The 12,500-nt window shown below is 37.5% G+C and overlaps 1 protein-coding gene across 1 annotated transcript in view; it reads right to left on the reverse strand.

Annotated features, from left to right (window-relative positions):
• LOC137982017 (E3 SUMO-protein ligase RanBP2-like) overlaps positions 1–12,500 on the reverse strand; it is a 38,128-nt gene that overhangs the window by 19,475 nt on the left and 6,153 nt on the right. The window contains exons 8-21 of the mRNA XM_068829031.1: positions 12,387–12,455; positions 11,993–12,053; positions 10,466–10,566; positions 9,294–9,318; positions 7,935–8,070; positions 7,402–7,561; positions 6,946–7,111; positions 6,476–6,609; positions 5,172–5,253; positions 4,423–4,512; positions 3,184–3,284; positions 2,675–2,850; positions 2,288–2,414; positions 143–199 (exon numbers count right to left, since the gene is read on the reverse strand). Coding sequence (XP_068685132.1) covers positions 143–199; positions 2,288–2,414; positions 2,675–2,850; positions 3,184–3,284; positions 4,423–4,512; positions 5,172–5,253; positions 6,476–6,609; positions 6,946–7,111; positions 7,402–7,561; positions 7,935–8,070; positions 9,294–9,318; positions 10,466–10,566; positions 11,993–12,053; positions 12,387–12,455 — 1,485 coding nt within the window. The remainder of the gene's footprint in view (positions 1–142; positions 200–2,287; positions 2,415–2,674; positions 2,851–3,183; positions 3,285–4,422; positions 4,513–5,171; positions 5,254–6,475; positions 6,610–6,945; positions 7,112–7,401; positions 7,562–7,934; positions 8,071–9,293; positions 9,319–10,465; positions 10,567–11,992; positions 12,054–12,386; positions 12,456–12,500) is intronic.

Genomic DNA, 12,500 nt, shown 5'->3' on the forward strand with positions numbered 1-12,500 from the left:
GTTTATTACCAAATGATATAATAATAATAATAATAATAATAATAATTATTATTATTATTATTATTATCATTATTGTTATCATTATTATTATTATTATTATTATTTATTGCAAGAGTGTCGGTTCCTGTCAAGATCCACAAACCTTCCAGTGTTCCTCATAGTACCAAGGATTCTTGACACTTCCCTTCAGAAATGTTGCCTAACAAACAAATGTCAAATCATCATCTTGATTCCTTAGCTTGCATAGTGGTGTAATGGATTTTACTTCAATAAGGCCATAAAATCACAAATGAGTAACTGTTGTTGTTGGCAGAGCAGTTCTGAGAGCTCGGATGGTGGTATCAATATAAGCTGACCATGTGCCCACCAACCCTGAAAAAGTGCTACATCTGGAATGGGGCACTTATTCTTGGGATTATAAGATTACTAGGACCAGAAATGTATGACTTAGAAGGGATGTCTTCTGAAGTTGAGGAGGCATGTTGATGATGCACCTCTTGAACTTGGATAAAAAAGGAACTGCTCTCAGGGCTGTCAATAAGATTTTAAGTAGGCCGAGGTATTTTGAAAGTAGATGGCTATGAGGGCCGGAGGGCCCCCCACAGGCGAGGGGTTTGGGGGCCGCCGAGGCCCCCAGCGGGGTACAGGGGCAGAGCCCTGTTGGGGGTCCAGGTAAGCAAAATGAGTTTAACGTTTTGATACTGTCAAAAATTGCCTTTCCTCAGGGACATTCTAACAAGTGTCACTTCGTGAAAAGAACAGTACTGTTATTGATTAGTCAGTTGAGATGGCTGATCATAAATGGTAGGCCCCCCACCCCACCCCACCCCATTTGTCGAGAAAATTTTGAAATGCAGGGTCTCACAAATGCCATTTCCATCATTTTCAAGAGGTATTTCCCACCAGAAAGACAATCACAATCACAATCAAGAGCTCTTACTGTGCCTGCTAGGGTTACAGAAGCCCAAATACTATTGTAAGCCTTTTCCTGGAATTTGTAGAATACGGTATAAACGAGAGAGATTTTTATTTAGTTCTCTGACATCTGAGGACAAGCTAGGAAATCTCACTGAAAACTACCTCATAGAATGAGAAATTGCAATTTGTTTAGTATTAGAAATCATTCTCCGATTCTGCGCCAATGTCTGAACTGCATTCGGTCAGGTTAAAAATGTGATAAACATCTTCCATGTTCTGCTCCTCAGCCATTTCCTCCTCGGTGTGCAATTCTACCTCCTCATCTTCAACTGTGTCCTCAATAAAATGACACTTTTGGCAAACCTTGTGGTTGACATGTTAAAATTAAACACTTACCTTTTGGTGTCTTAGAAACAACGGTGAAAAAATTATCCAGCAAACCTTGTCTTCTCTTCGCAGCCATATTGGCTTTTTCAGTCACGCGCAATGTCACACTAAAATGTTACGTAACGGCAGAAAGGAGTCCTGGTAACTACTCAGCACGCGGAGCAGACTTTGTGATGTATTAAGAAACCTATTTTGTCATTACTTTTCTTGGAAGAAAAGCCTGCAATTCGGAAATAAGATACTTTACTTTTCACATTTCTACCAAGGAAATGAATATGCTGGTCAGACTTGTTCGGTATCTAAACTTTTGGTGTCATTTCGTCAGTGAACTAGCCGGCGATTTTCGTCAGAGTACTACTAATGACACCCTGTACTCTGCTACTGTAGAGTACGTACATGTATTTGCATAGCAAGCCAGTACAAAGTGCAAGCCCATTTTTGACATAGTGAATGACATTTTCAACAATCATGTTTCTCTTTTCTTGTTAACATTTTCTTGTAATCATAAATAGCACCATCCCTGAATATGGAACATATCTGAGTTGTCAAAAATTGAAGACTCCAGTGCTTTTCAAGTACATTATGACCTGGACAGAACCGTGACAAATGCACAAATGATTTCAAGCGCTGATGTCTATACGATAAGCCACAACACATGTTTGATTCTCCAAGGACAGAATCACTGAGCTAGCTCTTGATCCAAAACAGTTCTACAAAACTATAAAATAATCGCTATAAGCCTGATAAGCTTATTTAGCACAGAACATTATGGATGTAGATGTGGATGGCAACTGGAAGTGAACATTTTGCACGCCAGGACAGTAGTGTCTCCCAGGTTTTAAACTACTGTAATCATTTCTAATGGAGAAAAGATACTTGGCAGTTGTTGTGTGACGACAATAATATTTAAAAGAGAAAACAGCTCACTTCGGGTTGCCATAGGCATCTCAAAAATACTACTTTATGTCTAATGGGTGCTAACCTTTGATCCAAAGGTGTTTCCAAGGTACATGAGAAGCTGAACCTGTAATCCATGCCTTTCTCCTAAGGCACGGATTTTTTCCATCCCAAGCTGAACAGTGTGGTGTATCTTGCCAGAGTCATGCACACTAATAATAGCAACAACAACATCAATAGTCTTATCAATATATACTGTCATAATGGCAGCTGTAATGTAAGCAACAGTCACTGTGGTACAATAACCATTTATAGTGATTGGGGGGGGGGGGGGGATTAAAGCAACACAGTAAGTTTAAAACACACCTCCTGCTTCAGCACAACACTTAACATACATGTACAAAATTTATGCCTTACATGTAACTCTCTTAAATATTGTACAGTATTTGACTGCATTAATTTTAATAGGTACCTGAATTTTCCTGTATACAAGTTGTATGCAGCAATCCACCACTCAGCCTGGACAGGCAAACTAAGAGGGGGGCAGAGTGGCAGGGGAAGAACTTGTGGCTCATAATCTTCATAAAAGATGTCTCTGTCTTCAAGAATTCTTTTAGCTGTAGTCCTTACAACTGCGTATACAAATGCCTACAAGAGAAACAAACATATATAACTGTTCAAAAGAAGGGTCATCCCCATCTCCTTTAAAACAAGATTCATGTTACATTTGTATGGATATCACAAAGACTTTGTGTCCTTCTAACCCTAGACCAGAAAGGTAACCAAAGAGTAATAAAAAGATCTTTGCAATGGATCATATTATGCAAGTTACGTAAATTACGTAAATAATTATTGCACACGACTATAAAAATGACAGTAAGTTGCTGAGTGGTATGTATTGGTCTCACACTATAGATTTGGCAATGCGAAGATCAAGCAATATGACAAAGAAACACCAATGTTTGCAACACAATAAACTACCTCAATGTCTCTCAAGCATAACATGTTAGAAGAGATGTGCTTTTCAATATTTGGAACATCTGGCCTCAGCTCTTGAAAAATGTTCTTCACCATTACACCAACTGGGAAAGTTAAATGGGAACTTCAATTAAATTCAATGGATTTCACACAAAAAAGCGACTGGTGTGTTTATAGCAGAGTGGAAGCAGAATTTGATGCAAGCTCTACCCACTCCATGCTGTACCCTTAAAGCACATGAGGTTGCGGATTACATTCAGTGATCTCCTTTCCCTCTTCGTCCCCCTTCCTGCCCCTGATGAACTGCCAGGAATAGGAGCAGTGGAACAAATGGAAAAGATCTGATGCTGACAATGAATGCAATACAATCACACAATATTTCCGTTAGTGATGTATCAAAAGAATTTACAAACTCTCAGTTTCGCCTTAAATTACAGCACCTTAATCTTTTAACAAGCCAAATATAGACTGTACACAATACGTTCATCTATAGGCCTTAATCACATGGCAGCCATGTTGTTTTTGCCCACCAAACGCGTTCCCAAACATTTAAACTCGAGGCCCGGAGTACTAAATCTATTGTCTATAGCCAATATAGCCACCACGCAAATAAGGCCCATTAACTTAAATTACATGTACAGTAACATAACTAATTACATGCACAGTAATGTCTATCTGTAACCTATAACAGGAGGCAGTGCATGCATGTGGCCCAGTGATTAGGGCACTTGCCTTGAGATCTGGATATCTCGGGTTCAAGATCCCCTCTGACCACTCCTGGTCCCTGGTCCAACTTCTCAGCTGCACTTCTAAATAGCCAACCGGTTTACCTCTGGCCAGTTGCGATTCTTAGAGCGGTTTTCAATTGAGTGTCAAAGTAATATTAGTGAATTGCTTTGGTTTTGCAGTACTTCGCTCAGTGAGTGGTTCAAAGTTCTCATACCACTTTTTCAACAAATCACAAGTGAAACCAAAACCAATCATGGCTTGCGCATGCACATTTTCCCGGGCTTTGTGTCGGCTAAGTGTAATTACTTTGAGGTTTGATTGGTTTACTGGATTGTTACCATCCTTTCTGATTGGCCGAAGTAATTAATTACTTTGGTTTTGGTCTTAAGACACAAAAGTGTTGTGACGGTAATTAGTTGTTCTTTGTATGTGACTGGTAACTACTATTCACAAATAAAATTTTGCTCTTAGAATTTCTTTAAAGTGACTTTTTAATTAACAATCTCTATGTACCTCCTGGTTTCATGTCCTTGTTGAACTGAAACCAATGCAAGCCAACCCAAACAATATTCTGCAAGCTACGTGGACTCTCACTCAGTGCAACTGAAAATGAAAGTGTGAGACAAAATTACAGGCCTTATTTGAGAATTGTAAACCGCAATGAGACTGTATAAGATATGTGAACTATAATATTATAAATGCATTACCATTACCATTCTGTCTGAACAACAGAACACTTACACTGCATGTAGCCCAGTTGACAGATAATTTGAATATCATGCATGAAGTTGCTTCTTCAAACCCCATCAAAACAGAAACTATAAAGGTCTTTAAAAATCTACCTCCTGGTAGTCTCCAAAAACTGATGCCCATGTCATTCAAGGCAGTAAAATCAAATTTGAAATCTTGGGTAGAAAAGTCAATATTAATTTATTAAGTGAAGATTCTTGTTTTTCCCCTCCACTTTTGAGTGTCTACTGTGTCCAATAATTCAATGAACCATGCATTGATTCAATTAACTGCATGTAATTGGCTCATGCTGTGGCCATTTATTTAGTCCTTTGTTTCTGACAGAGTACATTATATTTACTGGTAGTTTGTTTTGTAATTAAAGTATTGCAGACAAAGCTAATAAAATAAAAATCTAAAATGTCAGCAGGTACATGTATGTCACACACTTCTTTAGCCATAGACTTAGCTATTGCACTTTTTATCCATAAGAAGACGTCTCTTAAAATAATGACTTAATTAATAGAAATCACCTTCATCCCAAGCCACCAACTGCTCAACAGCTGGAATTGCCAGTTTCGTTCCAGAGAAATCCCCATCACTTGCTAAAAAGGACTATAAATAACATAAATCGAATGATAAGTACTAAGTGAATCAATTTCACTGTACCTTGTTACTGGGTGAGCAACAGAGATCTAAAGCGCATTCTTAATTAGAGAGAGAGTAAGATTAAAATAAGAGATTATTCAATAACCTACAGCAAACGGATTCCTCAAGTCATTTTCAGATGTGATCGATGGAGCTTTGACAGCAATTTGATCGATGAATCAACGGGCATAACAATAGACTGCAAAACAGTCATATTTTTCACACACAAGGATCACGCTTACGGCACTTCGCACCTTCTGAAAAGGCAACGACTATTTTGCAGTCTAGCATAACAGTTTCAAAGAAATTGATCATTTTAAGTTCATATTCGTAGGGAGGGATAAGACTTTATTTTTGTGCAATTTAGAAATCTGAAAGGGTACTGCAGCAACAATAGACCTTTTTACCGATACGGCGGCCATTTTGATTTCTATTGTTTCGAGAGACATTATGGGATGCTCAGGGGGCAAATTAATGTGTATTTGCCCCCTGGGCATCCCATAATAGCTATTCGAAACAATAGAAATCAAAATGGCCGCCGTATCGGTAAAAAGGTTTATTAAGAGGCAATAGATCAAATATTAATTCTTGAATATTAATTAGCTGGACCCCCAAAATTTTGCAAAGGACCCCCAAAGTTGAAAACTTGGATACATCTCTGTTACTGTATTACTTATTAAATTGTACTGAAGAATAGACCATATTCATACATGTATTCTCAGTATTGGACTGGAACTGCAAAAATGGACAAAAGTTGTCAAGACACATGAAAACTGCCAACCTTTTTTCCCTCTCCTCTCTTCCCTCGTGAAAGGTAGCCTCCCCTTCCCCCTTTTTCAATGTTGGAAACAAATAAACATCCATGAAGTGTTTTTCAACATTGGTTGGGTAGGGTAAGAGGGGGGGGGTGACTACAGATGAAAAAAGGTGTTTTCATTCAAATACAAAATACTATTGTTAGTTTGAAAGCATTAGTTTCGGTAAATTGTATGAACACTTTTGTCCATGATTGTAGCTTGCAATGGAGGCTAATGCAGGGAAATATATTAAAAGGTATTTGCATATGAAAAGCTTCCCCCGCATTAGCCTCTACTGCAAGCTAGTTCCAGTCCAATACTGAGAACACAAAGTCGGTCTGTCTGAATATACTTGTACTCTACATAAACGTAATGTAGGTATGTACATTTACCTTTGTCAAATCCTTTTCACCTCTGTAAACTGTGCTCAGTATCTCTTGAAGACCTTGACGTGAACAGCAGTCACTGTGACAAGTGTTCATCCACAAGGGACCATGTCTATCTCTTGTGGCCATAAGAAAATGACCTGTTCATCAATCAAGGGATATTGAAGGGGTTAATGACCAAGCCACAGTAAAAGCAAAATGGCTGAATATTGATTAATTTTGCAAATTATATGGACCAAGTCAATGTTCATAAAAACATAAAAATATTAAAGAACAAGGCCAATATCAGGCCACCTTGACTGAAAAAGTTTGTTAATTTAGAAAATTCAAAAGGGTGGTCGCAGTCGCGGTCGCGGTTGCCATCACGGTTGCGGTAGTTATAGTGGTCGTGGTAGTAGAATAAGTAGTGTAAGTCCAAGTTTCTTACCAGTTCAACTTTCAAACAAATAGAAAGAAGTTCTATTTTTGCCACTTACCAACTTGGCTAAGTCTTGAGCAAGCCATGACATACCACTTCAGTGGATCTCTATTTTTTGGAGCTCTTGCAACCCATTGTGTTTTGGTTTCTGGATCTACGATGCTAACACTTGCAAGGTAACATGCACTGGCAAGCTTCAAACCTCTCGGCCATGTTACAAATTTCTGTTAACCAGAGGAAAAAATGAAACTGATCAGCAATGAAAAAAGTATAATTACGCCACACCTGATTCAGCTCCTTATAGAAAAACTATATAAAGAAGAAAGTTACCAAGCAACTTTGCTTGCTCTTCGAGTTTATTGCTTCAGTTTTTGTTATAAAAAGATGGCTAGTATTCTTGATGAATGAACAGTGATTTTACTGTTGGAGTGTGCGAAAAAAGAATTTTATAGCACATTCTGAACCTGTCATCCAATCAATAATAGTTACGGCAGCATTATTATTGAAGATTTACCTCTTTGGCTAACCAAATCAGTGATGTCCCACAGTACAAGTAAAGCTGTGCTTTCATCTCTGTAAGTATAACCTCCCACTCTGTAGGCCCACCTGATGTGGAGTGTCTTGGCGACTGACGGATCCTAAGCTGATGGGCCTTGTGAAGACTATGATCTAGCCTGAAAAAAAAAAAAACGAAGTAAAATGCACAGTTCACTCAAGATTTGTTATTATTATTTTAAATGCTCAAAGTGAAAACATTACACTTGCAAGGTTTTTTTTTTGTCAATAAGAATTTTAGTGTACCATCACCAGCTTTAAAGGAGCAGTGGACAAGGATCTCATGAATATACACACCAACCATACCTCTAAAAAAATGACCATTCTAAATCAGTTTCTAGAACTAAATATTGCTATACCAATAAGATAAACGAAAGTTTGGACCTAATCACTGAAATGGGCACTCAGACTTAATCTTTAAATCATGACCTCAGGCCAAATATTTTCCCGTCCGGCCCGACCTAACTCAGTCAATAAGTACGTAGACCTCACCTATAGAGAGCATTGATAAGCTCATGAGCACCGGTTTCAGCAAGATGAAGTTCCACAAACTGACATAGGACAATCAAAAGGAAGGAGTGCACTTCCACAATGGCATTACCACTTCCAATAGTCTCATCTTTGATTGCTTCACAAAGTAAACAATGAAACAGTGCTTAGTAAACAGATTTATAGAGTTAGTGTAGACAGTTGTACATCCGTGAAAGGGTTTAATGTAAACATGCAATGCAAATCAGAATCCCCTAAATTTGATGAATCCGGAAACATTTACAAATCTGGAACTTTCCCCCATATTAAACTTGTGAACAGCATTCCAAAAATTATTCCAATAGGGCAAAAGGGTTGCCATCGTCAATGGACAGGTTGGGACAAGTTCATTATTTTTTCAATTTCATCAGGCATTATACACATTATGGTCCAAAAGGTGTCTTAAAGAGCAAGTCGACAATAAAAAAACAATCACTAATAGTATTTAGTTGAGATGCTTGCAGGTGCAATACTTGTTACATGTATGTTTATAACATTGCCAAGTGATGGTGGAATATCTTCATGATTAATATACTAGTAAGTGCTAGAATTCCTGAGATTTATTGGTAAATTCATTGGCAAATGCGCCAGGGTTTCCCAGGTCGCCGAGTTACAAGGCACATTCATGGTGTAGTAGAAAGAGAAACAGAGAAAGAACACACTTGCAAAGCCCCCCCCCCCCCCCACCCTTCTTTGCTTTTCATTTTTTATCACAACAAAGCCGGTGCCTGTCTTCTGTGTGAGGGTACTGTCTTAGCCCCCGTCCACACTAATGCATTTTCAAAAACCTTCGTTTCTGAAAACCTCCTTTTTATATAAACGTTCACACTGAAGAGATCGAAAACAGAGGTTTTCAAAAATGGCAGTCCATGAAAATGGAGGTTTTCGAAAACTCTTTCGAAGTGGAGACTTCTGGAAACGGAGGTCTATCATTCTAGTGTGGATGGCGAAAACAGAGGTTTTCGAATATGCGTGACGTAATAATCTTATGCATGCCTCACAGTTTCCTGCGCGCCCAGACACAAACAAAGCCTTGTAACAAAGACGTTTCTTTAGATCCCTGTTTACAGTCTCTAATGTGGGTGGCTGAATACAATGTGACGCTAGTGTGGACAGAGATCTTTTTATCCGTTTAGCCGGAGATTTTTGAAAATGCATTAGAGTGGATGGGGCCCTTAGTTACCAAGATAATTATGTCAGCCATCAGAGCAGACTCTACTTACAGTAGACACAGGTGAATGTTTTCAAATGTGCAAGTTATCATTCATTCTAATAAAACCCTGATGGGAAATCTAAAGAGGAACAACAAGATTTACTACTTACCTTTTTCAAGAGATGAAAGGTATCTCTATAAAAGAGAGTGACAACTTACGTCATTTGAAAGGTAAGGGCTAAACTTGCAGGTTAATATTTAAATTTAAATGGTAACTTGATTCAAACTCAAGTATAGGGCTTGAGACTAACTTTTTAGCTCACTAGCCTAGTGGCTAGTATCAGGTCTGATTTCACTAGCCAAATCTAAATTTACACTTTCTAGCTAGTCTCATAGTGTGCAGTTTCATTCATTTGTAAAAACTACATGTACACTGTATCACAAAAAAAAATTCAATATTTGCAAACACAACTTGCAGTTTTAGTAAATATTCTCATGTTCTCACATCCATCCTCACAACAGTGGCGCAATATGCTGGAGTGTACGGGTTCCCGTATGTTTCTCACAAAGGCAAAGTTTTTGTGGCCTTGAGGCCAATTCTCACAAATCCATTGCCAAAACGTTGCTACTCAAAAATGCACTTAAGTATGGAAAACATGGAATAGAGTAAATTAAGAAATACACCGTACGTAATTAACTAAATCACTTGTTTGGAAGTCTGTGGAAAGGCTGTTCTTTTGATTAGAGCTATTTGCGATTCTACGCATGAAGCACAAAAGCAGCGGAATGTGGGAAAATAATATCTTAAATTAGATATAAAGGAAATTCGAAAGGACAGACTTGCCCTCATATAAGATTTTCTTTTTAATAGTTTCAAACAGCAATCCGTGGCTTAGGTACATGCAAATGATTTATCAATCAACCGTGGACACTTGTAACCGAGAGCTCAATGATAATTTGTTCAATAAAAAATGATGTATGAAATGAATCATAGACTGAACTGCGGATATGAAATCAAGTAAAGCTATGATCCTTGCAGTTATGCACGCAATTGCGTAGAGAAGCCTGAAAATTTCAGGACTTCAATGGGGTTTGAACCTGTGACCTAGTGATACTGGTGCGATGTTCTAACCAGCTGAGTTCATTGATTCATTCCTCATGGGAAATTAGAACCCACAAATGACCAGCTCCCAACATCAGAGGCTCATACATGTACAATGTCATGTAGCTCAGTTGCTTAAAGCGTCGCACCAGTATTGCAAGGTCACAGGTTCAAACCCCTTGGAGTCCTGAATTTTTCAGCCAATTAGCCAATAACTTGAAAAAATTAAGGATTCTTCACCTCAAAGATTTCCACACAGCAAGAGACCCACTCAAAACTCTCCTTGAAAGCTTTAGTCTTCCAAACAGCCACACAATGAGAAAAGGATTCGTCAAGACGCCCTTAACATAAAAAAACATGTACACATGTACACTGTATTTGCTGTTTGGACATTTTTGTCATAATTATTATGGAAAAGAGAGTATCTATACATCTTAAATTAACTTTATGTCTTGGTGGCGTATAGGTGGACACGGCATTATTTGTTTCCAAGTTCCAAAAATATGCCCGGTACCTGTTCATAGATAATCAACAAAAAATGAAAAACATACCGGTAACTTAAGAAATGAGACTTAATAGATTATTTTACTGTCTAATGCCAGATGATTTTACTCATCAAGGGGGGCGGTTCTGGAGTAAATGGGTTAAATGGAAAGAATAATCACTGGATAATCTATAAAAGGGAAAAAATAATAATGATACCGGTACATAAATTAAAAAAGAAATGAATATTGTCAGAAAAATTAAATCAAACAGTTTGGGGATTTTGTTTGCCTATTAGGCAGAAGTAAGAAGGTGAGAAACAACCTAACTTTAGATACCATGTTTACATGTACATGAATTCAAAGCCTATGCTTCTAGAACCATGTACATAAAAAATCAAAATGTTCCTGTTCCTCAATGTAACAGAACAAGAACAAACAAGAAGGCGGAAGCCAGAACCCTGTGAACGTCAATTACTCTGATTTAATTTAATTTAATTTAATTTAATACTTCTATTGTGCATAAATCCATACAGAAATGATCAAATGCGCATTACAATGAATATAAAAATATCCTAAAATTACAAAAAAGTTAAAAATATTCTAAAAATACAAAGCTAGAAATAAATACTAATTATCTTATTGATCAAACATAGCTCAGACGATGATCAATTGTGCAAATACAATGAATTTAAAATATCCTAAAATAACAAAAACGTTAAAAATATTCTAGAAATACAAAGCTAGAAATAAATACTAATTCAAGGAAAAAGGACAAAGAAAATCAATATCTAAAAATACTAAATAGAAATTAATCAAAAGCTACTTTAAAGAGATAGGTTTTCAAATGGCACTTAAAAATGTCAATATTATTGATCAAAATGTAGAGACTTCCATAGCTTAGGTGCAGCGACCTGAAATCCTCAGTCACAAAGGGCGGGTGACCTTAGTTCTTATAGAAGGTGCATCCAGTAAAACTTCTCTGGAGGAACGCAAATTATACGCACCCTGAAACATAGCATCTGCAGACTCCAGCTGCTTAACAATTTCTGTGATGCAAAATCCTTAGCCAATCAGCCTTATACTCATAAATCTTCAGAACTGCAAGTACACTGTAGCATGCAGGTAACAAGCAAAGTAAATGAACCTGCGTGTTGTCCATGTTAATACTAGTCAGAGCGGTAAAGAGGAAGGAAGGAAGCCAGTTGCCTGTTTACAAAGTTCAAAGTTGGGTACAGATACTTTACAAATGAAAATGGTTAGTTTGTAATGATAAGAAGCTCACCTCTTACAGCATAAAGTCTGACAAGCCTTACATGCAGGTGAACATCTCGTGGCCGCTTACTCTACAAAACAAAAGGCTGATTAAAAGTGAGTCTTGTAAAACCTTGGCCACCTCTTCCATTCATCTTCTTTTTTTTTTTTCAATCAGGCTGCTTTTTTGCAAGAATTGTTCCTTTTGCAACTTCCCATTATATATTGTTAGTTCCCAACAAAATGAAACAAACTTACAGCCGTTGAAGTTTATTAACAGTATTTACTATCTTCTAATGTTACTGCTTAATTTCAATTGAACAAGTTTTTTTGAACATAGATCTACTGAGCAAATACCATTGTATTAAAACGCTTTACAATACTTTGACAACAGAGTCGAAAAGATAAATGATTTTTTAACTCACAACTTCCTCAGACAACAAATCTTCAAGGGCTTCATAATCCACCACTGGAGCGGACTCCAAAAGATAGAGCTGAAATGTCAAGTTACATTGGGAAGGATAACAAATTATACAATG

This window comes from Montipora foliosa, chromosome 13 (genome assembly GCF_036669935.1).
Source record: "Montipora foliosa isolate CH-2021 chromosome 13, ASM3666993v2, whole genome shotgun sequence".
NCBI lineage: Eukaryota > Metazoa > Cnidaria > Anthozoa > Scleractinia > Acroporidae > Montipora > Montipora foliosa.